This window comes from Felis catus, chromosome F1 (genome assembly GCF_018350175.1).
Source record: "Felis catus isolate Fca126 chromosome F1, F.catus_Fca126_mat1.0, whole genome shotgun sequence".
Classification (NCBI taxonomy): domain Eukaryota; kingdom Metazoa; phylum Chordata; class Mammalia; order Carnivora; family Felidae; genus Felis; species Felis catus.
The window spans coordinates 59,183,161-59,210,474 of NC_058384.1; the positions used below are offsets into that span (position 1 = coordinate 59,183,161).

Here is a 27,314-nt window from a genome sequence, read left to right on the forward strand (position 1 = left end):
GTGATGGAAATGTTATGAAATTTAATTGTAGTGATGGTTGTACAACGTGCTATAAAATCGCTAAAAATTCACTGGACTGTATGTGTAAAATGGATGGATTTCATGGTATAAATATTATACTCTTTTTAAAAACTTTCTAAAGACCTGGATAAAAATTTAACTTTCTGAATCCATAAATGATTGCACTATTTTAAGACAAAGTGAGATGTGATCTTGCCCACTGAGGGACAATCCACATGCTTTAGCTATCAGATGAGCAGCTAAGACAGTTGACGTTCTATTAGGAAAGGTGAGAAACCTCTCAAATATTCTTCTCTCCGGAATAATCTCATCCTACAAGGATGACTGTAGGTAAAAACAAACAAACAAAAAAAAAACCACTGTTCTCAGAGGGAGCTTAAATATAAACACATAAGCAACTGAAAGAAATCCCACAACGATCTATGACAAATTAGTGCTTCTCAAACTATCTGTAGTGAAGAACTGGTTTCTTTCCCCATTTTGCTCTAAGTTAACACTTTAACAAAATATAATAAAAACTACTATGAAGATGTCAAATTGCTAGTTTCTAAATCCTTTTTAAGGGGGGGGGGGGGCGGGCAGGGAGTGCAGGGAAAGAGTGAATCCCAATCAGGCTCCACACTGTCAGCATGAAGCCGGATGTGGGGCTCAAACTCACAGACCGTGAGATCACGACCTGAGCCAAAACCAAGAGTCGGACGCTTAACCAACTGAGCCACCCAAGCATCCCTAAAGTTTCCAAATCTTCAATTTCAATTCCTTGACCTCCTTACCGTAGACCAGCACCGCCATCTGCAGACCCACTTTGAGCAGCAGTGATGTAAGGCATAGTAAAGATGATTAACACCAGGTATCATTCAGTCTTCAAACTCAATCATTTAACAAGTATTTATTGAGCAACACGTGCTAGATTAATACCTCAGCACTGATCCTGTGAAATATCTGATTCTGAGCAACAGAGTCCGTATCATTCCATCATAAGTGAGGGGGTCACTGTATCCCCAGATTGCTGAAAGAGCTGGCTGGCCTGCTTCATGAATTACTCTTAAGTGGCCATGTATATTTTGGCTAGCAATTCTAGTTTTGACGTAATTCGTGTAAATCTTCCAACAATACTTTAATATCAACTCGGTGCTCCCACAGCATACTTCTGAACCCATTCATTAAAAGAATACAATATAGAATATCCAAATAAACAGTGATTTAATAATAACCTCGCATCACTAGGACACTAAGTGTAAAGCAGAAAACAAGACAACTCCTCTAACCCTGCCCTCCCAGAGTTTACACTCAAGAAGGGAGAGAGATAATAAACAATCAATACGTAAAATACACTGTATTTTAGATGGTGATACACACTATGGAAAAAAGTAAACAGGGTGTGTGTGGGGGGGGGGGCGGTCAGGATGTGGGAGGCTGAGGTGGAGGGTGTGGGGGTAGGTAACAGGCTTTGCAGTTAGAAACAGGGTAGCCAGACAGGTCCTCATTGAGAAGATAATATCTGAACAAAGACCTGAAGGAGGTGACCATGCAACCCAAGCAGATAATGAAAGAAGAATGTTCCAGAAAAAGTACAAACAGCCCTAAGGCAGAAGCATGCTCCTGGAAACAGCAAGCAGTATGTAGCAGCACATACTCTTTTCATACTTCTGTAACAGCAAGACCCAATCACTCTAAAATGCTCCATTAGACTCTCAGTGCTTTGAGGGTGGGAATCAAATCGTATTCATTTTTGTATCTCCAGCTCTCACTTGTTGAGTGATGAAATCGTTTAAGCTACTGTATTCTTACATTGGGATGGTACAGACGTGTTTATTCCCTCCCTAAATATCCCTCCTCCCATAAATTTCACTGCGTTCCATGACTATAAAGTCCTTGCTGCCTACCGAATTAGAAATGCCAGTTATCCTAGACTCTTCCTTCTTCACTCTCAATATGCTGTCCGTTCTTTTTTACATGATTTAGTGACCCCCAAATGGTCTCCTTTTCTGCAACCTTTCCTCCCAAACAGATAACTGAAATAAAAAAGACAATTTGCCTTCACTTTTGAATATCCTAATTTTCAATCCAACCTCACTTTACATGGAGCCTGAATGTTTACAAAATTTAAGGCAATCATTACTCCTCCGATTTGACGCTAGCAGTTTCTATCACTTGAGAACTCCTCTGAATCATTACGTTCAAAGGTTAGTATTGAGGTCCAACAATAGATTTCTATGTGGCTATTACTCTCATGGAGAGGTTTCTAGAAATTCCAGCTTAACAGCTTGCATACTCAATTTTCCTTTGTGATTTCAATTGGACATGGTATTCTTCACTTCCCATTGTGAAGTCTGCTGCTGAGTCCCAGCACCGCACAAGCCAAGGCAGCTTTACATTTCAGGGCTTGTGATTTCCGCTAACACGCAGAATGAGCACGCACAGGTGCGCTCGCTAACTGGCCACGGTAAGGTAAAGCTATGAGCTCTGGGCCCCCAGTTCACTTACACAAGGCATCTTAAAGTGTCTTAAGTACCACGTAATAGAGCACCCAGGATTTAGTAAAACAACACCACCACCACCACACCAAAAGACCCCAAAAACCAAAACAACCGGAAACAAACAACCCGGCTTTCAGTGGTATAGTTTTATGACCCCCCCCCCCCCCCCCCGTTAATCTGTTTAACCTGAGAGCTTCAGTTTCCTGGTTTTGTAAAACGAGAGTAATGTTCTCACTAAGTAGTTGCAAGAGCAAGTGAAGTCAAGTGAAGATGCAAAACAAGCGCCAGCGTTGGGGGCACAGGGCTAAACGGCCCAGAGCAGGTTGTTTTCAGAGCTTTTGGAAACTACAAGTCTGTAGGACGGCGTGGAAAACATCTGCACATTTAAATTATCTTAACGGTCAGGTAAAAACAAGTTAACTATTGTAGAGAAAGGAAAAAGAATTTAAAGCTTCCCAGTCTCAATTGTATATCCTTTCCAGAAGACACGTGGGGGCGGGGATTTTACTCACACAAGGTTTCGTCCCCGGTTATACCTCAAACAATAACTTGCTTTTGACCAAAGAGTTAATTTAATGGCAACGGCCTGCAAACAATACCATTTTGGCAAGCAGTTCTTATTTTCAGTAAAAGGTGCAAGAAATAAGCAAGATTTTATGTACACGTAAATCTTGTCTTTTAGTTTAAAAAAATACCCCCTAAGTTTTTTTTGGGGGGGGGGGGGCAAAAAGAGAAAGAAATCGGACTTCGGATCAAAGATCAAAGAGACTGGTACTCACAAAGTACCCAGCGGCTATACATTAGACACAGGACAAGGAGGAGGGACCCGAAGAGGGAGCGGTGGCTCCCGTGCGGGGTCCATTAATTCAGTTTGCTCTCTTCTGTTCACATCCTGCGCGGACTCCACCCAAAGCGACCGAGCGAGGGGGTGGGTGGGACTCACACAGCCCAGCAAATAACAGCTCCAGAAACCGAAACGGAATCGAGGTGAATTGTGAAAACACGGCTCACCAGCAAGAGGGGTGGAGAAGGGGTGCTTAAGGGGACCCTTGGCTGGTGAGGCACCCCTGTCCTCGCTGCTTCCAGGGGGCACCCCCTCCCCTCAATCGCCACCAGTTCCCTCCTCTTGTCCTACACATGGGAGGAGGAAGGCACCGCACAGAGCAAGGCCACTCATCCCTGGAACGTGGGCGGAGAACACACAAGTCTCCCTGAGCGATTCTAAAAGAGAAATTGAGGGGCAGCAACCTGAGAGAGGCGGGGGAAAGGAGGAAAGGAAACCGACTGCGGGGCGGGGGACGGGCACTAAAAGACGTAGCCTGCTAGGGCGGGCGCCCCAGGAAAGAGGGGCTACCTGTTGAATGGAACCGGCCCCGCGGCGGCGGAGGGGGAGAGGGGCGAGGAAGCCCAGCGAGCGGACCGCCGGCTCCGGGGCAGCCCGCCGGGGCCAGTGCGATCCCAGCCTCAGTGCCTGCGGGGCCCCACCCTGGGAAGCCTTGGCTGCAGATACAGAGATGAGAGACACCGACAGAAGAAAGGGGGAGGCGGCCGACTGGAGCCGGGCTGGCCCGCTCCTGCGGTTAGTCACTCACATCTGATACTCGTCTATCGCCTCCACCAGCTGGCCCCAAGAGTCGAAGTCGGCGCCTCTCCTAAAACTGGCGCCCCAGCGCTGCAGCAGACTCCGGGTCACCTCCGACATGGCCGGTGCCCACCCCGTCCCCTCCCGCCCCTACCCCAGCGAGGCCGGGCTCTAGGGCGCCATCCTCCCCGGGCCTGGCCCCGACATTAACAGGGCCAGGAGGAACCGCTACGGCCACCACCGCCACCCGCCGAGGAGCCGCCCAAGCCCATTTGCCGCCACAGCCAAACTTTGCGGCTCCGAAGCGGCCGCCCCGCCGAGGCTCCGCCCCCGAGGCCCCGCCCCGCGTTAAGTTGAGGCCGCCCCGCTCCCTCGAGGGCCGCCATCGCTATTGCGGCCTTCTTCCTCGGGTTTCGAGGCCCGGCCGCCTCCTCTCTTCCTCTCGGGAGAAGAGAACTGCAGCTCATGAGGAAAGAGTGGGGAAGAGAAGCTAGGACGGGGCTGAGGAACGGAGAGCTCTGAGGGGGCCGCGACACGCGGCGCCTCCGCCCCTAAGCGGCGAGCACTGCCGCCTCGGTAGCTGTCATGGCGGCCCGGGCCACGTGACTCCGGCTCTGCGCAGGCCTGGTTCGGCAGCCTCAGCTCCCCGCCTCCCTCTGTCTCGTTTTCGGACTCGGACATTGCCATTCTTCCATCAGGAGGATTGCTGCACAGACTCCCGACAAATCCAGTAAGTTTGTCATGAGAATGGGCGTTTCCCAGAAATACCCCTACCCCTGGCGTTAACCTGGAGTCCCAAGCGATAGGGTCACCTCCCCGCCCTTTATACGCGTTTTGCAGTCTCCATAGACTCCCGGATAGGGATCTAAAAAAGTCTTCTACTGCCTTGAAACAACCTAAAGGGAGAAAATGAATGTTGGCTCTGCGAATCAATCGTATTCATATTCGACAGTATCGCCGAATCCCTTTGCCTGCGTCTCCACTGGCAACCGAGGACCTTACACACTAAATGGGCGCTTGTTCCGCTGTGGTCCGCCCGCCTGTCCCGGGTGGAGAGCATCGGCTTTCCACAAAAATGCCTGTTCCGATGAGGGACTCCGAGGGTTGGCGCCTGCGCAAGGTCGGCGCTAGCCTCTACGGGACGGGCTGGGGAGGAAGAGGCTGGGTGGTAAACAGGAAGTGGGCGCTCCGAGCTCGGGGGCGGTGCTCAGGTAGGTTCCTCTGGGGGCCCGGGCCTCGCGAGTGGGGGTCCCCTTTCAGTGACCCAAGACGATGGAGGTGGCAGCGTCTAACCGGCCGTTGTGCTGGTGGCTCTGAGAGTACCCTTGCACCTGCGGGTGGGCGTGTCGCTGTGCTATCCACCCTCCGAGTTCCTGAAAACAGGAATGGCAGGTCTCCAAAGGGGCAAGATGGGGCCGGGCCGAGAATACAGTACTTACCTTCTTGGTTCCTGAAGTAAAGATACACAGAACTGCAGACATTTTCATCCAGGCAGTGGAAGGCCGCCTGAAAAGAGTGTTAGACAAATTGTTGTCACAAAATCAAGTGTATTGTGTGCCTTTGCCTCTAGAAAGCTTGATTTCCATGCACATACATGCTATATTCATTTACTTGTAAAGTTGGTATACGGGGCTATTGTTTAGAGGGTTTTATATACATTTTTAAAGGAGCTCGTTAAATGTTTTGAGCAAGGGAACTTGCTCAGTTTTTCATTGAGCGTACAATGCATTGAATATCTGGTTTTGTCGTGAATAGGTAAATATTTTAAGGGAGGTACTCAAGGAGGTATTTCATATACTGTTCAGCCCACGGAAATTTTTCCCTAGTAAGAAAAGTCAACCAACAACATTGTATAGTGTCTTTCAGTTAATTACACCTTATCAGAATTTGTTGTCTGTTGGTTCCGGTAATCTAATCGCCACATTTAAGTGTTCAGTTAGGCCTTCTGTATTTGCATTATCTACCCAAGGACTTTTAGGCCACTGATGTGCTGTTTTTTGTTTGTTTGTTCTTGTTTTTTTTTTGTTTTTTTTTTTTTTACCAAAAAGGAGTGGAACTTAATTTTTTTTTAATGTTTTATTTTATTTTTGAGAGAGAACAAGACAGAGCATGAGCGGGGGAGGTGCAGAGAGTGAGAGGGAGACACAGCATCTGAAGCAGGCTCCAGGCTCTGAGCCGTCAGCACAGAGCCCGATGCAGGGCTCCAACCCATGAACAACGAGTTTATTCCCTAAGCTGATGTCAGATGCTTAACCGGCTGAGCCACCCAGGTGCCCTGGAACCTCATTTTTTTAAGTTGGCATTTTACTTAGGTAGTTTTTCAAATATTTTGGGTTTTATAGAATGGAAGTTATTGATCAAGTATTGTGGGGTTTTTTTTAATGAAAATACAGATGCTTATTAGCTATTTCATGGAAAGTGTATTTATCATAGAGACATGTGCTATAACTAATTAATTGGCATAAGCAGTACTGTATTGGAAATGGTTCATTTAAAACCTATTTACTTTAAGTAACCTTAGCAGTCTAAATAAAAATAAAGGTCATTATTTATACCTGTTTTGTAAATTACGGTCTCATCCTGTGTCCTCCTTACTTGTAGCTATCCAACCACATCCCAGTACTTTGCTATTCAAAAGGGTGGTCTGGGGACCAGTAGCGTTGGCATCTCAGGTCCTACCCTAGACTGTTGAATTAGAATCAGCATTTTAACAAGACCCATCTTCTCCCCATGCTAAGGTGACTTTTATAAAGCACATTAAAATTTAAACATTACTGCTCCAGTATATTTAACATTGGCCGTTAACTGTGGACAAATTTCCAAGTGCTAAGTTTTTACAGGCCTGATCTAAACATAGACTACAATAAATACGGAGCACCTGGGTGGCTCAGTTGATTGAGTGTCCCACTCTCGATTTTGGTTCAGGATCCCAGGGTTGTGGGATCAAGCCCCACATTGGGCTCCCTGCTAAGCCTGAAGCCTGCTTAAGATTCTCTCCCACTCCCCCCACTTGCATGCAGTCTCTCTGTCTAAAATATAGAGTACAATAAATAGACATTACAACAAGATTCACTCGTGTCAATAAAGCGTTTTATTTATATATGCGTATGCTTCATATATATATATACTTTAAAAATATATATATATATGTTTTTAGTAAACCTTTATTTTTATACTGTTTACGTTATTAAATGTTTTATGTTTAATTTTTATACACTTCCTTTTTTGTTTATAGGAAACATCTGGAGAAAATGACACATTGGTTTCATAGGAACCCATTAAAAGCCACAGCTCCTGTCGCTTTTAACTACTATGGTGTAGCTGCTGGCCCTCCTGCTTCAAAAATATGCAGGTTAGTTTTAATCCCAATAACTACTGATTGAGCCACTTTTGGATACAAGGTACTTTTTTAGGTTCTGTATTGAATGGGCAATACAGAAATATGTAATACATTGTCCCTGTCTTTAGACGACTTCTAAACTTATAAACGATGTGTGAAGACTTAAATCACAGATTATTTAAACTTTGGCAGTCATCTAAGCTGCGGTCTGTAATTTTAGATCAGTGAGTCCCAGAGAGGCTAAACCAATCACAATGAAGGAGTTAAGCTACATGTTACAGAAGTACAAGAGACTCCACAAAGTTGTATGTAGATGTTAATTAGCCAGTAGTAGATTAATTAGCTACTGGTTAATTAGCTATCTGGTTAATTAGCCAGATAGTAGATTCATGGAGTTCTGATCAGGGAGAGATCCTGATGACCTAGAATGGGCTTTAGGGTGTTCATATAGGAGAAAGGGCTTGAGTTGGGGTTTAAATAAATCAGATGCCAGTTCATGGGTTGGCAAACTGTCCTGCAGGTTTGTCCCACTGCCTGTTTTATAAATAAAGTTTTATTGGAACAGAGCCATGTCCCCTCACCCCATTTATTTACATATTATTCTGGCTGCATTTGGCTGCTTTCCTCTACAACAGCAGAGTGGTAATATCAGCAGAGACTTTATGACCCACAAAACATTATAGAAAAGGTTTGCTGATACTTGATTTAGATTGTGAGAAGGGACAAGAGAAAAGCATTTCTGTCAGGAACACTTTTATTCTAGGGATAGTGAGTAGAGCAGTTTGGAACAAAAGAAAGAGATGCAAAAGATACGTCAAAGGAGGAGTAAACTGGCCAGGTATCTGATTTGCTCTGGGAAGTTGAAAAGGATTCTGTCTGTATGAAACACAGAACCTAGACGATCAAGACCTTGATGGCACCAGTAATGGAAAGTTGAGAGTGTTGCTGCTTTTTCTGGGAAGTAATTGGATCACAAGGTGGGAAAACTGGCTTATTAATCTAGATCAGAGGTCATCAAACTTTTTCTGTCAAGAGCTAAATAGTAAACATTTTAGGTTTTGTGGGGTCATATATAGCTGCTGTTGCATATTCTTTTTAAAATCTTTTTGTTTTTTATTTTTTTTTCTTAAGTAACCTCTCCACCCAACGTGGGGCTCAAACTCATGACCCCGAGATCAAGAATCGCACACTCTACCAACTGAGCCAGCCAGGCTCCCCTGTTGCATATTCTTTGTTGATTTTTGCAAACACAAGTGGTGGGCCGTACAGAAACGAGTTAGAGGCTGTAGTTTGCCAACCCCTGATCCTAGCTCCCAGAGGCTGGTCCCAGCTTACCTGTTTTACCTGTAGCATGAGTCTCTTAACTTCTTTGGGTCTGATTATTCATCTGTAAAATGAACAGCCTAAATTAGATGTTTATAAGGTACATTTTTCTGAAATTCTATAATTTTAAAGTGAACGTAACTTTACTCAGCTGGGTTGCAAATGATGATTGAGTGCCTGCTTGGAAATAGCTAGCAAACTATTTGAGTCTAGGCCTTAAGAATTCTTTTTTTCCCCCCTAGTCTGGGAATCACTCCTGCCTAGCTTCTAGTTAAATAACTCAACAATGACACAGTAAGGTAGACCATCCCATCTCTCCTTAGTTGTATATCTATAGTTGTTGGTATATGCTTTCTTGGAATAAGCCTTCATGGAGCTGATACCAAAGAGTAAACATTCCATCTAGACCATTTAAGATCAAGTCTGCACTGTCCTCTAAACATCACTGCTACATCATACCTCTTGTAAATCTTAAAATATTTTAAATGTTAGTATTCTTTCACTCAACAAAGAACCTTGAGTACATGCTTTATCCTAGGCACCTTTTAAGTTCTGGATATACAGTCCCTAGTCTCTCAGTGCTTACAATTTAAGTGTAGTCTTTCATTAGTCATTTATATACAAATGTCTTCAGTCATTGTCCCTTTAATACGATTTCTGAACCCTCACTAAGCAAGTTACCTTCTGAAATCAGATGTGGAACTGGAACCTGACCAAGCTGCATCTGGTGGATGTAGATCTCCAATTGGATACAAAGTTAAGACCTCAGAGAGAAAAGCAAAAAGCCAAAGACTAAACATTGTTGAAGGTGGGACTAGAAAGGGGACATGTCAGGGGCGCATAGGTGGCTCAGTCGGTTAAGCTTCCTACTCTTGGTTTCAGTTCAGGGTTTTGTGGGTTCGAGCTCCGTGTTGGGCTCTGCGCTGGCTGTGCAGAATCTGCCTGGAATTCTCTCTCCCGCTTTCTCTGCCCCTTCCCCACTTGGGCTATCTCTGTCTCTTTCAAAATAAATAAGCACTTTAAAAAAAAGGGGGAGGGTGGGGGACATGTAAAAAAAAAAAAGTAGAAGGCACTTCTAGAGATAAGAGGAAATCCTGGAATATTTTGTGTTAGTAGAATAAAGGGAGAAGAGATTTCAAGAAGGAAATGGCGTGGAGCTTGAACCCATGAACTGTGAGATCATGACCTGAGCCGAAACCAAGAGTTGGGCGTTTAACCTACTGAACCACCCAGGTGCCCCTAGAATGCAATTCAAAAGTAGAGTTTCCTACTTGGGGCGCCTGGGTGGCTTCTGATACCAGCTCAGGTCATGCATGATCTTGCAGTTGTGAGATCAAGCCCTGCATTGGACGCCATGCTGAGTGTGAAGCTTGCTTAGGATTCTCTTTCTCTCTCTCTCTGCTCCCCCCACTCCCCCTGCCCAAAGTTAAATAAATAAGCTTTTAAAGAAATTGTCCTTTAAAAGAAATAAAAACAGGGTTTCCTACTGAATAAAGTATATTGAGATCATGTCTAGTTTTGAGACGTAAGGAGATACTAGAATTGCGTAAACATTGTTAAATTTCTATTTTTCAAAAAACTTGCATTGTGAACTGGTCTATTTAATTTACTAATTCTTGATTCCTTTCTCCCATCTTAAATGCTTGTGTTTATTTGATGTTTTTAAATTTTTTTTTAACGTTTATTTATTTTTGAGAGAGACAGAGTGAGAGCGGGAAAGGGCAGAGAGAGAGGGAGACACAATCTGAAGCAGGCTCCAGGCTCCGAGCGGTCATCACAGAGCCTGATAGGGGGCTTGAACTCAAGAACCACAAGATCGTGACCTGAGCTGAAGTCGGATGCTTAACCAACTGAGCCACCCAGGCAGTGTTTTTTGATGTCTTTTAATGTTTTATTTATTTTTGACAGAGAGAGAGAGAGACAGAGCATGAGCAGGGGAGGGTCAGAGAGAGAGGGAGACACAGAATCCGAAGCAGGCTCCAGGCTCTGAGCCGTCAGCACAGAGCCTGACGTGGGGCTCGAACTCACAGACCGTGAGATCATGACCTGAGCCGAAGTCGGACGCTCAATGGACTGAGCCACCCAGGCGCCCCTTTTGATGTTTTTTAAAATATAAAATGTATATTTTTATTACATAATTGTATACATGACTTGCCCCTTGGATTGGACTGAGTTTATTTTAGTACAACTTTTAAAACAGTTGTTACCAGAAATTTCACTTACCCCCAGTGTTAGTGCTAATTAAATTCATTCCTGTGTACTCTTAGTCCTACTTTAGAGGAGGGTGGGTGTGTGTGTGGGGGGGGGTGTGGTATTTTAAAGCTTTTACCATTGAAACTTTTAATCCACTTTAACATAGATTCATCGTAATTCATGACTTAATTTACTCTGTCTCTCATAAGTGACTTGAGATCGTCCAGAGCACGACTGCTTGAACTCTTCACTGATTTGAGCTGTAATCCAGAAATGATGAAGAACGCAGCAGATTCCTATTTTTCACTTTTACAAGGTTAGTTATTTATAGGAACTTCAAAGTTTTTGAAAAACAGCTATGCGGAAGTTCACATTTAATTCTTAGACTTTACAAATCTGAATAATCTAGTCTTCTAGTCTGTATTCTTTGGTATATTTGAGTTTCAGAAACATGAGAATGTAAGGGCAGTATTGGTCTTTCTAATGTTTTGAAAAGTAAATGTGTACATATTTCTTTTTTTTTTTTTAATGTTTTTTATTTATTTTTGTGACAGAAAGAGACAGAGCATGAGCAGGGGAGGGGCAGAGAGAGAGGGAGACACAGAATTGGAAGCAGGCTCCAGGCTCTGAGCTGTCAGCACAGAGCCCGATGCGGGGCTCGAACCCACAGACTGTGAGATCATGACCTGAGCCGAAGTTGGACAGTTAACCGACTGAGCCACCCAGGCGCCCCAGTGTGTACATATTTCATATTATGTTACCTTAGAAGGAGATGTGAGATATAAAAAGGGAGGGGTGGCAAGGTCTTTTCTACAGGTATCTGGAAAAGTCATCTGAAAAAGTTTCTAAACAGAATACCTGATATTCCTTCTAAAACTAAAAGGCTGTACCTTTTTATAGGTTTCATAAATTCCTTGGATGAATCTACCCAAGAAAGCAAGTTACGATATATTCAAAATTTCAAGTGGACTGATACATTACAAGGACAGGTTCCAAGGTAGGTGTGCAGACAGTACTAAATGGAAGCCATTTTTGTAACTATTTGGCCAGTGGTTAACCCATTGCCTCTGTATCTGAAGAAATAGAACATAGATCTGATCAGCATTTTCTCCTATCGGGAAGCTGGTTAAAAACATTTGACCTGAACTCTTAATATACTCAATTAAGTAAAAATCTAAATTATTTCTCCTGGATCAAATCTGTGAGATAATCCATACAAATATTACCCAGAATTCCACAGTCTTAGCTGTATTAATAACATGCAAAGAATGGTTTGGGAATTTGGAATCCAAATCTTTTGCCTACCTTTAAGCAGAGCAGAATTTTGATTTTTATCTAGTTTTTTTTTCTGATGGGTACTTCAGATACCTTTGGTCAATCTCTTTCTATTTGTCCCGGGTTCTACCCCAGCTCCATACCCTTTTGAGTCATAGTTTTATTTTTTTTCCTAATTTTTCTTCACCGTTTCTTCTCTTTTAAAAAATTTCCTCTCAAAACTTTCTCTTCACACTCTTGAAACTAATCAGAACAGATCTAGTTACAACAGGAACCAGATCATAATGGTGCTAAATTTTTATTGAACTTTTTTTTTTTAAGCACCATTGTGTTGTTTAAGTGGCCATATTGATCTCAGTTTGCTGTAGAAAACTGTATAAAGTCAGAAGGGAAGGAAATGGAGATTGCTGAGAGGCCCAGGGCAGCCATGGCAGTGGCAGGAGTGTGGACTCAGGCGCTGTGTCAGGTCTTGTACTGTGTGAATGCCTGCTTCTTCACATCAGATCATGACCTGAGCCAAAATCAAGAGTTGGATGCTTAAGCAACTGAGCCACCCAGGTGCACCTCTCTTATTATTTAAAGGTAAACTAATAAATTAGATACGCCTACTAGATCACCAGATGTAATTCATTTGAATGTTCTGAATGCTGAAAAGAATAAGGTTTTAAACTATGCATTAAATTTTTTTTCAGTGGAGTAAAACGGTTTTAAGAGTTTGTTCATGGAACAGGGGAGCTGGCTGGCTCATTTGGTAAAGCGTGCAACTCTTGATCTTGGGGTCATGAATTCAAGCCCCACCTTGGGCCTAGAGCTTACTTTAAAAAAAAGAAAAATTATAAATTTTGTTTAGTGCTCACTTCAGCACATACACTGATGTTGGAACAGTACAGAGATCAGCATGGCCCTTGCTCAAGGATGACACACGAATTTGTGAAACATTCCATTAAAAAAAAAAAAAGTGTCAATATTTTGTATGTTATGTTAAACAGGATATCACAAGTTATTTTTGAATGACTAATGTTTTATAACACCCCCCCTTTTTTTAATCTAAAAAACTTCCCTTTCTCTATTCCTTTAATGATGGTGGCAACAGTTAAATAGAAAATAACAAAGTGGAATCACAATTCTAGTTTCTTTTTGGCTCATTTTTCTGTATGTTAGTATTATGTGTATAAAATAAGGGTATTACTTCTGTTTTCATCATTTGAGACAGATGAAGAATTTCCAGGGTCTTTTCAGAACAATAGTGATTTTAAAAATTGGCATTACCTTATTTGCTTTAGTAAGCCCTTGTCATCTTCTTTGTGTCATATTTAGTAATAGAATCTGAAGGAATATGCTTGTTTTTAAGACCTTTTTCTTTGTGGTGCATGTACTGATAGGCTTGGCATTCAGTGTCTTTACCAGTTTCACTTCTGCTTGGCTTTTTGACCTGCTCCTCGATTTCTTTTTACAAACCATGTGCTCCATCATGCTAGGTGGGTCACTGTCTCAGAAAAATGTTGATCCTTCTTGTGCCTTTAATAGCATCATTCCCTCACCTGGGATGTCCTTCTGCTTCCCTTCCCACCATCTTTCAAGGCACAATTCAGAGACTGTCTATACCATGAAACCTTCTTGAATCATTCTAGCCTGAAGCAGTGTCTCCTCTGAATTCCATTTTTTTTTTAAATGTGGTATAAGAACCACCCACTCCAGAGTCAACTGGTTACTTACTGAAAGTGTAGATTCTGGGCCCCCTCAGACTTTCTGATTCTCTGGAGTTAAGTCCCCCAAATTTATATTTTTAAAACTACTCTGTGTACAATAACCTTTGAGAACCTACTATTCACATGTTTACTATCATGAAGTACATAGTGGGCTATTGTTTTTAGTCATTAATCATAAGGACTGTTTTCTTCATTTTTCCAATTAGCATATAGTTTTTATAATTTTGAGTTCAACGTACAATAGGCTTCATGTAGAGATGTGTCAGTAATTGACAGAAGTTAATGAACATGTTTATAATTCTAGTGCCCAACAGGATGCTGTTTTTGAATTAATTTCCATGGGATTTAATGTAGCTTTATGGTATACCAAATATGCTTCAAGACTGGCTGGAAAAGAAAAGTAAGTCTAAAGGGGAGGGTTATGTGCATATGTGTTATTTTTTCAAGTATATCGAGTTTCATTATTAAAAAGTCTAAGCTACTGATAAAAAGTACCACTTCTGTTAAGTGCGAGGTTGCCTCATAACGTTAGTGTTTTAAGTGTCAGAATTATGGAGCCCAGTGTTGGAAAGAAAAATTAATCTTGTCAGAGGTCTTATCTAAATGAAACCCTATACCAAGAAAAGGAAAAAATTGAATATTGGACTGCATAAAAGTACCATAAATAAAGTTAAAAACAAATGACAGATGGTCAAAAAAATCGTAATGCATGTGACAAATTGTTTTTGTAATGGAAAATAGAGAGGAAAGGAAAGGATCAACAAATCAATTGAAAATAAGTGAAGGACATGAACAGGCAGCTCCTAGAAAAAGAAATACAAAGATAAGTATGTGAAAAATGTTTTGAAGGATTAAAGAATTGTGACATGAAGTAAGATGCAGTTTTGATAATAGAAGTGGATGTCAGCAATATGAAACTGGCAACTATGAGCTGTGGTACATGTGAACATGTGTATAATATGCAGCTATTTCAAAATAAAGTTGAATTGTCAGGGTGCATGGTTGGCTTAGTCAGTAGAGCACGTGACTCTTGATCTCAGGGCTGTGCATTAGAATCCCATGTTGGGTGTAGACATTAAAAATAAAATCTTAAAAAATAAAGTTGAATTGTACGTGCTGTTGTAAAATTATGTCTAAAGTAATTTATATGATTAAAATGAGCAGAATAGTGAATATTGTGTGTGTGCGTTTTTTTAAGTGTGTGCATGCACCAAGTGTAGAATATTTTGAACTTGTTTAATGCACAGAACATTATCTGGAAGGAAAAACTAGACCTAGTCTTTTTTTTTTTTAATTTGTAGTATTTTCTCTGGATATTCTTCATGTGCATTTGTTACTTTTTTAATTGTCAAATCAGATTTTTTAAAAGGGAGACTAGTGGTGAGAAACAAATGACTAATTTGGTTTTATGATAATTCACTAGTTGTTGGTTTTAATACAAGAAACAGGATTCATCCTCTAACTGACGTAATCACTGTCTTTAAGCATAACAGAAGATGAAGCAAAAGAAGTCCATCGAAGCCTAAAAATTGCAGCGGGGATTTTTAAACATTTAAAGGTAAAGTAATATGACAGTAAAATGTATTCCTCATGCTTTAATTCTTGATTAAATTTTCTTCCTTTGGGGGCTGGAGGAAAGAATTATTTCACTATGTAAAAAGAATCTACTGTATGTCCTATTTTTCTTACGTTAAGTACTTTGTTGATGAGTGCAGCCAGTTACAGAATCTCACATGTCTTCATTTCAGAGAGTCATCAGTTAATTTTGTTTTTTATTTTTATTTTTTAAAGTTTTTAATCTCAGTACCCAACGTGGGGCTTGAACTCAGGACCGCAAGATCAAGAGTCACATGCTCAGGGCATCTGGGTGGTTCAGTTGGTGGAGTGTCTGACTCTTGATTTTGGTTCAGGTTGTGATCACCGTGTACTGGGATTGAGCCCTGCATCGAGCTTTGCGTTGGGCATGGAGCCTGCATGAGCCGATTTCTCTGTCTCCCTCGCTTGTGCTCTCTCTTGCTAGAGTCACATGTTCTTTTGACTGAGCTAGTCACACACCCTATCAGTGACTTTTACGATTGGAAAACTCAAGCTGTAATCACCTGTCTCTTTGGAAAAGACAGGAGAAAACAAAGTACACACATTGATGGTTCTTACCATCTGGGTGCAGCAGTTGCCGGGATAGTCATGGTCCTGCAAAACTGAACTTCTGAGTGTATTCTCTGTATCTCAGTGAAAATGTTGAAGGGCAGTCAGCCTGCACTCATTATATTAAATTGCCTGGAGCTGTGATGGAAATTAGAGAAAAGACTAATGTATTTAGTAATCAGGATTACCCCCACTTTATTCTAATTAAACTGATATTTACTGAACGCCTTCCAGAGGCCAATGATGGGCTCTCTCATGATAAAATAGGATGCAGGGGGCGCCTGGGTGGCTCAGTTGGTTAAGCACCCAGATGTTGATTTCTTTTTTGATCGTGAGATTGAGCATTGTGTCTGCACAGTGCAGAGCTTGCTTGGGATTCATTCTCTCTCTCTTTCTCTCTGCCCCCCTCCCTCCCCCCTCCCCAGCTCATGCTCTCTTTCTCAAAATAAATAAACATTAAAAAAAAAAAGATGTTTTTGGGGCGCCTGGGTGGTGCAGTCGGTTGAGCGTCCGACTTCAGCCAGGTCACGATCTCACGGTCCGGGAGTTCGAGCCCCGCGTCAGGCTCTGGGCTGATGTCTCAGAGCCTGGAGCCTGTTTCCGATTCTGTGTCTCCCTCTCTCTCTGCCCCTCCCCCGTTCATGCTCTGTCTCTCTCTGTCCCCAAAATAAATAAACGTTGAAAAAAAAAAAAGATGTTTTTACAGTAATTAAAAACCTGTGATCCTGAGTTATCTATTAAATTATAGACTTCTTTAGACTCTGCTATTATTAATGAGTGAATAATTCTAGCCATCATGCAAAAGAGAACTTTGGTTACTGTTTCAGTGAAACATTTTCTAAGATGAAAATACGACCTGCATATCTAAGCTATGTATTTTGGCCCAAAGTTTGCAGAAGTTTATGAGAAGCTTTAAGTTTTCGTATACAGGAACTTTTATTCTCCATAAGCTTAATATCGCTCCTCTTTACACAATTTTGCTGTCCGGAATTTTTCTTTTCTTTTTTTTCTTCCCCCTTCAAGACTTTTATTTTAAACACTGTGGGGCTTGAACTCATAACCCCGAGATCAGGGATTGCATGCTCTACTGACTGAGCCAGCCAGATACCCCCTGAGTTTCTGATAAATCCCCAAGTTGAATGTCTAATAACTTCCATTTTGTTTATCTGTAACAATTGGGTTAAAATAAAATTTGACTTCTTTATTTTTGTTTCTCTTTCTCTCTCAGGAAAGTCATATCCCAAAGCTCATTACACCTGTAGAGAAGGGGAGGGATTTAGAGGCACGGCTCCTGGAAGCTTATGTTGTCCAGTGTCAGGCAGAAGCTCAAGAAGGTATCCTAAATATTGTAAGATTTTGCTTTTTTTTTTTTTTTTTTTTTTTTTTGAAGAAATCTCTACTGGCATCTAATTCTTTTTTTTTAATCAGAATTAGCTGAAATTGAGTTTCACATCTTGAGAAATTTCTAGTGAGGAATAATTCCACTGTCAGCATTTGCCTTCATGCATGGTTTATAGGAAAAGGCCTTGCAGTTTAATGGATCTTTTAAGAAGGATTTTAATTTCGTGCCATTTCTGACAGCAACAGACGAATCATGTAGCTCCTCTTTTCCCGATCTCCCTTGCTCATTTCTTTTCCTCTTCCACTGTTTGCCTTGCCTTTCTTCACCTTTCAGTGGCAGGAAATAAATGAAGACTCCTGTAAAAGCAACAAAGAAACTTTGTAGGCTTTTTGTTTTTCTTTCAAATACCAGTGCCCTGGAGGGATTCGTTTTCGTCTGACATGCTACTTTGTAGTAGTAGTTTTTTGTGATCTAGTAATTAGCTAGTGATTTAAAGAAATAGTGTCAGAACCAGCAAGCTTATTAGTGTTTTCTGTTTCTGTTTGCACTTTCTGTAACTTACTTTTCATGTTAAAATTCTTGACAAATTGTGTTACAATGCCAAATAGATTGTTGGGATGGCTTTTGCTATTACAGTTAACTTAGTATGAATGCAAGTGAACTTAATTATGCATTCACTTTGCTGTGCTTTGGTGACAGTAACAATCGCTCGAGCAATTGAACTGAAACACGCACCCGGCCTAATTGCTGCACTGGCATATGAGACAGCCAACTTCTATCAAAAAGCGGGTGAGTTTATAATTCTCTTGTTGTATTTTTAGTCTTTAGATGTTCAGATTAAGCTCATGGTTTAATAGGGAATAAGCAAAACAAAAAGATTCTCTAGGTTATTTCTTCATTTGCAAGACTGGAATAATGTCTACATTATTTTATTAATCTTGGTTAAAAGAGTGAGAGCTGTTCACAGTTAATATGCTGCATAACTGTTAATGGAGAGGCCAGTGTTATATATAGTTCTTAACCAGTTATATGTAATAATTACACAGATGTTTTAGTTTTGAAGTTTTTTGGGTCTTTATAATAACCTTATGGTTGTCATGAAACCAAACTCCAGAGAATTAATATAACTAACCTATAATTTAACTGTTAGCAGGCTGGGAAGTTAGGACTAGAACTCAGGTCTTCTCAGTAGCCTGTTATTCTTTTCATTCACTTATTCAGGAAACATGCATTTATTTTTGTTTATGGGATGGTTACTACTCTAGTTGCTAGCTATACAAAGATCAGTGTATAGACAGAGTCACGTCTAGGGAAGGAAACAAACCTGTAACCACATTATAATAGCATAAGATAAGATGTGACTACAGCAGTGAAATGAAAACCTCAAGGATCCAGGCATGCTAGAGGAGGCTTTCTATGAGAAGGTGGTGTTTGGGCCTTACTTTGAAATATAAATAGAAGTTTTGAGTTTGCTAGGAAGCTTTAGCATATGGGAAAAGTAGAACATTCTATAGTATGTACAGAGATAAGAAGAATTTGGCACATTCTGGGACCTTTAAACAGATGCTTTTAGCTGAGGCACAGGATGAGTGATAGGAGAAAAGGTTAGGAAAGTTTGCACGTGGGAGATCATGAATTGGTTTGTAGCCTTAGAAGTTTGGCTTTTATTTGGTAGATCATGGACCCATGAAAAGGTATAAAGCAAATCTGTTTTGATTGGATTTGAATTTAGAAAAGCTCTATAGGGGCACCTGGGTGACACAGTTGGTTGAGCCTCCAACTTCGGCTCAGGTCATGATCTCACAGTTCCTGAGTTCAAGCCCCACGTCAGGCTCACTGGTCTCAGCACAGAGCCCATATTGGATTCTCTGTCCCCCTGTCTCTGCCCCTGCCCCACTTGTACTCTTTCAAAAATAAACAAAATGTTTAAAAAAAAAAAGAGGGGTGCCTGGATGGCTTGGTCGGTTAAGCGTCCGACTTCGGCTCAGGCCACGATCTCACGGTCCGTGAGTTCGAGCCCCGCATCGGGCTCTGTGCTGACAGCTCAGAGCCTGGAGCCCGTTTCAGATTCTGTGTCTCCCTCTCTCTCTGCTCCTCCCCTGTTCATACTCTGTCTCTCTCTGTCTGAAAAATAAATAAAAACGTTAAAAAAAAAATTAAAAAAATCCCTATAATTGCAGGATGAGAAATGGGCTTGTGAGGTGAAGGCTGACTCCACTTAGTGTTAAGGAAGAAGGGATCGTAGTCTGTGGAGGAAGGGACAGAAGCTTTGACAAAACAGAGAAGTAGGGAGCAGAGGAGAAATGGATGAGAGAGAAGTTGGCAGGATGTGAATGTGCGTGTTAGGGAAGGTTCAGCCTGGGGCGATGGACCAGGAAGGAGAGTGTCTGCTGCTGACTGGGGTTACCACACTATGCAGTTTGCTATATTATATAACGAAAGGAAAAAGTGTAACAGTGTAGTTTATATTTTTCTTAAAGTTCTATTTTTATCATTATTTTAAGCCTAAGTTGCATTACCTATCAAAGGAGGTGACATGGTATTCAAACAGTCTTATTACGCAGTTAAAGTATAGCTATGGGAAAATCACTTTAAAGCAAAGTTTTTTTTAGAAAATATGTAAATGCTTGAGTTTTAGACTTGAATGGCATTCTGCTTTTAGCATCTGAACACATGAACTAAAAATCTTCTAGTGAATCGGGGTGAAATTATATTTTGCTTTTTAAAATGTAACTTTAGATCATGCTTTATCCAGTTTGGAGCCTGCATACTCTGCTAAATGGAGAAAATATCTTCACTTGAAAATGTGTTTCTACACGGCTTATGTAAGTACTGATAACCTGAAAACCAGTGTAAATTTACTGTCTTTCTAGCCCCGTGCTTGCTAGGTCTGTCATTTTGTAAATTAGCATTGCATAAATAATGGAAAGCTGTCAAATGTTTACCGACAGCCAGTGCAACTCTTGTGAGCTGAGGTGGGTGGAAAGAGACGACGGAGAATTGTAGCACTGGGTTATAGTGATGGAATTACTATTTGATTCAAACCCACTTTTTATTATTTTTTATTATTATTTCTTTAATTTTTATTTATTTTTGAGAGAGAGAGAGTGTGAGCAGGGGTGGGGCAGAGAGAGAGGGAGACAGAATCGGAAGCAGGCTCCAGGCTCCAAGCTGTCAGCAGAGCCCAACACGGGGCTCGAACTCACAGACTGCAAGATCATGACCTGAACCAAAGTTGAATGCTTAACCAACTAAGGCAGGCCCCCTAAAACCCCACTTCTTTTTAAAGTTTATTTATTTTATTTATGTATTTATGTGTTTATGTAAATATAAAATTAATATATATATATATTTATGTCTATATTTATAAAGTTTACTTTTTTTATCTTGAGAGAGAGAGGGAGAAGATAAGTGGGGGAGGGGCAGAGAGAGAGGGAGAGAGAGAGAATCCCAAGCAGGCTCCATGTGTCAGCACCAAGCCAAACCATGAGGTCATGCCCTGAGCTGAGACCAAGAATCGGACGCTTAACCAACTGAAGCACCCAGGTGCCCCTCAAACCCACTTTTAAGCTGGAACCTCTGTATACTTAATGAGAATTCTCTCCTTTCATCTTGTACATTGAAGAAGATAGTTACTGATCCTGATCTTAAGGCATACCCCCTCGGTATGTGAAGAAACCTTAATAAGCACTCTTTTAGAAGTTACTTATCAGTGTCTTCCACCCACCAAACAAACTTACTTGTTTGTTGGTTAGAATATCATGTGAGAGATAATCAAACACCTTTTTCAGACCCGGGTAGATACTTTTATTTCTTCTACCTTGGGATCTGTTTTCAGGCATACAGTGTTGGACCATGTGCAATGCTTGGGTTTGATACAGACATTTAGAGTGAGCATGTTCTTTTTCAGGCTAATAACCTTTCTCTTGAAACCTGTTTAGTTATGATTAACCTTAGAATCCTCCCTCCCTGTCCCTCTGCATTAGCACAGTAATTTCCCTCCTTTATCTGCAGTGCCCAAATCTTAAAAACCAATTTCATTATTGGAAAGTACTTTTGGGGCTCCCAGGTGGCTCAGTTGGTTGAGAGTCTGATGTTGGCTCAGGTCATGACCTCGTGGTTCGTGAGTTCTAGCCGCGCCTTGGGCTTGCTGCTGTCATGGAAGAGCCCACTTTAGGTCTCCTGTCCCCCTCTTTCTCTGTCCCTTCCCTGCTTGCGCTCTCACTCAAAAATAAATAAATCTTAAAAAAAAAAAAAAAGCACAAACACTAAATTTTGCGGGGCGTCTGGGTGGCTCAGTTGGTTAAGCATCCAGCTCTTGATTTGGCTCAGGTCATGATCCCAGCCCAGGATCCTGGAATCGAGCCCCGCGTTGGGCTCCACGCTGAGCACGGAGCCTGCTTGGGATTGGAATTCTCTTTCTATCCCTCTGCTCCTCTCCCCTGCTCACGTTCTCTCTGCAAAATAAAAATATAATATGTTAAAAGAAAATCCTTTTTCCTCTCACCCCATGGTTAGAAGGTTAGTTTGGTTCAAAGCGTGACATAATCCCACTTTTTTTATACTAGCAGAGATTGGGGGAAGCTTATTCAAGTAAAGAAATGTAAGGGATGGCATTAATATTCAAACAGTGGATGAAGGTCCGCTTCATCTGATGCATTTATAAAACAATGATAGCAGAAAGCATCGTTTGGGGAGAGAATGAATTAAGAATTTGTTTCTTTATCAGGCTTACTGTTATCATGGTCAGACTTTGTTGGCTAGTGATAAATGTGGCGAAGCAATCCGGTCTCTCCAAGAAGCAGAAAAATGTAAGTATTGCTGCCAGAATATTAACGCCCTTCTTAAACACAAAAGTTTTATCATGAAAGAAACAGGCAGTTAAAAGAGATTTTGGCTGAGTTCATGAAAGAGGATGGGAACTCAAGTGAGGAACTGGAGAGAGAGAAACAATGTTTCAAAAACCAGAAAAGCTGTAGAAAACAGCCCCCTTCCCTTACTCTATTACTGGTATCACTGTCACACTAGGTAAGGAGCAGAAAAGTTGCCATCATCTCTGACTTAAAGCTTCCTTAGTATAAACAATAAGCGGATGATTTTATATCCCTTTCACCTGCAGTTTATGCAAAGGCAGAAGTACTGTGCAAAGAATATGGAGAAACCAAGGGACCTGGGCCAACGGTCAGACCCTCAGGACACTTGTTCTTTCGGAAGCTCGGAAATCTTGTGACAAACACCCTAGAGAAGTGTCAGAGAGAGAATGGGTTCATGTGAGTACAGCTCGGTGTTTTGGCAGTACGAATGCTAGCGTGTGTATCTACAGTCACAGCGTTTAAATAGCAATACTGTTGTCACAGGCTCCCAGTCAGTCTCTGCCCCACTTTGTGTCACATTGCACTCAACTTGAATTTTCTCTTTAAATTGGTGGTAAAGTTCCCTTCTGTTGGACCTGGCTTCATCCTGCTTCTGATACATATAAAAGCAGATGTTACAATTTTAACGTAGGTTATTAACAAAGAGCTCACTTACAGTGTCTCAGTTTTCTCTTCTTTGTTTCTCTGGTGTTTCTTCCCTGCGAGTTATATGGAGCTTCTCTGCTGCACCCACGTGGGCATCCCGCCCTGCTCACAGCCACCTGTAAAGCAGAGAAATGGGTTTTCTGTCCATCCTGCCTAGTCCTGTAAACAGTTTTCCATTGTGAGGTCAGCATTGTTCAAACTGCAGATGACCACCTATGTAGATGGGTAGAATCTGTCTTGTCCCTGCTTTTTCTCTTTACAGTCTGCCCCTTAACATGCCGCACCTGGTCATACCGAGCCCTTTTACTTCGTCAAATATGCCTAGTATAACTTGCCTTACCCGTTTTGGAAAGCATTCCTGAACCTCCCTCTTCCCCCGACAGCATGTTCTCACGGCATGCGATGTCCATCAGAGCTTCTGTTACGTTGCATTGTAGTGGACAGGTTTCCTGACTGTCTCATCTACTCATGCACGCCGCATGAGGCAGGAGAATCTTCTCTGTCCTATCATTAAATGGTCTCTTTCTCGCACAGGGCCTTGAACACAATAGCCGCTCAAGTAGTTAATGAATGAATGAATTGCTGTTTAAATTGCTTTTTGCAGTTACTTTCAAAAAATTCCAACAGAAGCCCCACAGCTGGAACTCAAAGCAAATTACGGTCTCGTAGAGCCTGTACCTTTTGAATTCCCTCCGACAAGTGCACAATGGACACCGGAAACGCTGGCCTCGTTTGATCTCACCAAAAGACCCAAGGATGACAGTGTACGAGACTGGCTTTTTTCCGTTTGTTCACAGAGGTTTAAAAAGAGAATTCAGAGTTAGCATTTTGTTATTTTTCTCTACTTAAGTAGATCTTGATATATACACATATGTATCTTTGTCTAAATGTTAAGTTAGCTAAGTGCAGTGTTGGTGTGATGTGTGTTGTTGAATTGTGTCAGAGATTCGATCTCTAGGCCTTAATTATCTTCTGATTTCTTACATAACTGAGGCTGTTTTCAACACATTATCTTGCCTTTTTACAATTTATCAGAGCCTCCTTTAGGAACAGTGTGGGAGAAGTCGTCTAAGGATGGATGGCTTATCCATGTTTATATTGCTATAGCAATATTCTGTTTTTGATTTAGCTGCTGCAGGGTATTTGAAGATTTGACCTTATTTCAACGTTCCATGAAATCATCCAGGGGTAAAATAAGACTGCTTTTATTCATTTATATCTAAGTACATGTTGGTGTACTAAATCAAAGATGAGATTAAGTGGGAAATTTATGGTCTCACTGCCCGAAGAGGAGGGGTCTGTGAAAAATAGGGAATGGGAATTAATTTGCAGCCATAGCTCCTTCCTTGACATTGGGTTTTTATGTAATTTCCTACCCATTCTGAAACCATTAGTACTTAAAATGACTGTCTTTTTATCCTGGTCAGCCTCTAAAATAATGTGATACGAAGTAGCCTGTTACTGTCCTGAGATATTTTCAAACTTACGAGTTCCACATGCAGAGACTCATCACTCAGTTTCTCCGTCCTCAGAAAGAGTGCAAGCACCATTAGCTTGATGTTTGCCTGCCTAGGTTTTCATCTTCACTGAAGCGTTGCTTTCTGATTACTTCTTAAATTGAATTGATATGTAGCATTTGGAAAAGCTTTGTTAATTTCAGCGTTGGGTAATTTAATACAACATCTTTAAAAAGTCTAAGGTGGGGGCGCCTGGGTGGCTCAGTCAGTCAAGCGTCCGACTATGGCTCGGGTCAGGATCTCACGGTTCGTGAGTTCGAGCTCCGTGTCGGACTCTGTACTGCTGGCTCAGAGCCTGGAGCCTGCCTTGGATTCTGTGTCTCCCCCTCCCCCTCTCACGCTCTGTCTCTGTCTCTGTCTCTCTCTCTCAAAAATAAACATAAAAAAAATTAAAAGTAAAGATAAATAAAAATAAAAAGTCTAAGGTGGAAAAGACCTAGTGTTTGTTTTCCAAATCTTAGTTTATTATGTACTTAAAACTGTATTTCTTTTTCTCCCTAGACCAAACCCAAAGCAGAAGAAGCAGTGAAGCCTGTCAGAGAACCAGATACCAGACCTCAGAAGGACACGGGATGTTCCATCTCCTAAAATACACTGATAAAATGTGCACTTCGAATTTCTCTACTAGTAGATAAGATAAGCCCTGGGACTTCAGTTCGTATTTCTTAAAAGGTTTTCTCTGAAGCCCATAGAATGATTTAGTACATTCGGAGGGAATCTGCCTTCAGTTTATTTGTTCTTGATTTTTAATATAGTAGAAATGTTTCATGCTTTGTTTCCAAACCCTTTTTAATCAGGACAACATGTAAAAGATTTTACTGTGCCCCTGAAGGGCGTATTTGGGGGTTGGGTTTTTTTTTTCTTCAAAGTCTGGGTTGTAGTAAGTTTCAGGTTAATATAGGCCAGAATCACGTGGCGTCAGGTATGTCTTTCTATCTTCACACACAAAAAGTTTTATTTTCCTTCCTCTTACCTGATACCAGAAGAATGACAGGAGTTGGTTTTTAACAGTTTTCTTCCTCTTTCCATTATGTTGTCACACAGACTTGTGTTCTCTTCACATCCCTTACATTTGTAAGAAGCTATAATTTGTTCCAAAAAATCAGTGTTTATAGGTATTTTGAGACCATTTAAGAACTTCTGTTCTGGTAGCCCTGCACTTTATTTCAGCTTCAATAAACCTACAGTGATTTTTACAAGTACTTTTTCTAATGGGTTTTTTACTTTGAGGACAGAACTTTGTGACAGCTCTTCATGTTCCCATGTGAGAGAACACAATGAAACGTTTTTGCAGAAGTCAGGTATTTCACGATGTAAAGAAAAAACATCAACCCTAAGTGAGATAGGTTGTCCTGAATTACACTGCTAACTCTACTTTTTGGTCACAGAAGTTATGGTAAGATGCCTTCGTTACTGATTTCCGTGTGCGTTATTTCTATATGGTCTTCTAATTTACACATCCTATCAGAATCGTATTGCTTTAGGCCAAAGGCCATAGCAAAAACAAGAGCAAACATATAGTATGAACTTAAAATCAGCTTGTAATATTTGAAACAGTTTAGCGTGTACACAGACTTGGGAAATAGTGGATGCATGCTGCTTTAACAAAAGTCACACGTCTGTAGTATTATCTTTTTTGATTATTCTTCTGGGGCGTTAGCTAATTTTCCTATTACAAATGACAGATTGGTTCACTTAATAGAAATAGTGTATATTGAGAGCTTACTACGTGCCCGGCACTCTGCTCAACGCTTACGTAGGTAAACCATTGACTCCACGTGGTAGCCCTGTGACAGACAAGTGAAATCTGCATAAGGTGTTGAAATAGGAGTAAACATTTCATGGTGAAGAATAAAGAGATTATTCCTACCTGAATCAGTATCGTGTGCAAAGAATTACTTAAGTCGTCGTTTTCACTCTTGAAAACTACAAAGAATCAGTGAGAGTTTTTTTTAATATACGGAAATGCTAATAACTACTGTATAGCATTTAATATTTGAAACTGCAGTTTCTAGAATAAGTGGAGTAATTACTGGACTTTTACCTTTATTTTGCTGTCTACAGAAACATACTTCAATGAAATTTCACTGTATATTACGTGACACTACAAAATCACTCGTCTGTTTGCTGTTTGCCATTTATGGACAAAACTTTAAACTTGTGCCGGCTTGTTCTTCTTGGCCTCGTAGGACCTATTTATCTTGGGTACTAGTACTCACTAACCTAGTTGCTAAATTTTCACGTTGACACTTGGGGGTTATACTACCATATATGGAATGAAAACATGTCATATGTTTAGTGCTTTTGTAAAATGCAGGAAATACTGGTATTACTTTAAATCAATAATTGGCAACTTCGACATGAGCAAGTAAGAAATATTGTGTTGACTGAGCAAAAGTGACGCTTTGTGACTAAAATACCCCATTATATATCTTCTTTGAAGTGGCGTTGGAAATTTGGGAAGGTGACACACGTCAAGCAGCTGCATGAAGGTTGTAGAGGGTGTAACTTTGTGTTAAGTGTTGCGTATATTTTCGTCCTTCGTTTAAACTGGATAATGACCGCCAACAAGTGTTGTTTGTATAATGCGTTATCTTTTTATTTATGAAAATAAAAGTAATTTTACTTATAATTTCATTGGGATTTTGTTTTTCGATAAACATTTTTACACTTATTCAACCAGTTACCATTAATACCATGCAAAAACCCTAATTCTTCACAGTAAAGTTTTAAAATGACACACATTTGTATTGTTGTATGCCACATGAGTTCATTGAATAGTCAATGCTCCTCAATCTATTTGGCTTTTATTTCTGTTTCTTGGTACTTAGCGCCACTGAATGGCGAAGTAGGATCGGAGTTGGCCTG

At 41.1% G+C, this 27,314-nt stretch overlaps 2 protein-coding genes, 1 long non-coding RNA gene and 1 pseudogene across 8 annotated transcripts in view; 2 read left to right on the forward strand and 2 right to left on the reverse strand.

The window, feature by feature from the left end:
* The window catches only part of AIDA (axin interactor, dorsalization associated), a 38,338-nt gene extending 34,108 nt beyond the window's left edge, over positions 1-4,230 (reverse strand). For all 4 annotated transcript variants that reach the window (XM_045048568.1, XM_019822240.3, XM_003999521.6 and 1 more), the window contains exon 1: positions 4,094-4,230. In XM_045048568.1, coding sequence (XP_044904503.1) covers positions 4,094-4,203 — 110 coding nt within the window. In that variant the 5' untranslated portion in view covers positions 4,204-4,230. The remainder of the gene's footprint in view (positions 1-4,093) is intronic.
* A 450-nt stretch (positions 4,231-4,680) lies between these two features.
* On the forward strand, positions 4,681-27,078 carry BROX (BRO1 domain and CAAX motif containing). 3 transcript variants are annotated; one of them, XM_003999522.6, is made up of 13 exons: positions 4,681-4,813; positions 7,319-7,435; positions 11,149-11,255; positions 11,840-11,936; positions 14,228-14,323; positions 15,409-15,481; positions 17,297-17,402; positions 18,110-18,199; positions 20,150-20,235; positions 22,140-22,221; positions 22,530-22,680; positions 23,534-23,693; positions 24,948-27,078. In XM_003999522.6, the coding sequence occupies exons 2-13, from the start codon at positions 7,335-7,337 to the stop codon at positions 25,032-25,034; spliced, it is 1,236 nt and encodes a 411-aa protein (XP_003999571.1). In that variant the 5' UTR covers positions 4,681-4,813; positions 7,319-7,334; the 3' UTR covers positions 25,035-27,078. The 3 variants fall into 3 exon arrangements, with proteins under 3 accessions (XP_003999571.1, XP_006943043.1, XP_044904501.1); XM_006942981.4 differs by lacking the exon at positions 4,681-4,813 and adding an exon at positions 5,145-5,294; XM_045048566.1 differs by lacking the exon at positions 4,681-4,813 and adding an exon at positions 5,340-5,475.
* LOC111558494 lies at positions 13,064-13,164 on the forward strand (annotated as a pseudogene).
* Positions 17,610-27,314, reverse strand: part of LOC109495769 — a 32,219-nt gene continuing 22,514 nt past the window's right edge. Inside the window, exons 2-3 of the long non-coding RNA XR_002151437.3 lie at positions 22,940-23,045; positions 17,610-17,766 (exon numbers count right to left, since the gene is read on the reverse strand). This is a non-coding gene — a long non-coding RNA (uncharacterized LOC109495769). The remainder of the gene's footprint in view (positions 17,767-22,939; positions 23,046-27,314) is intronic.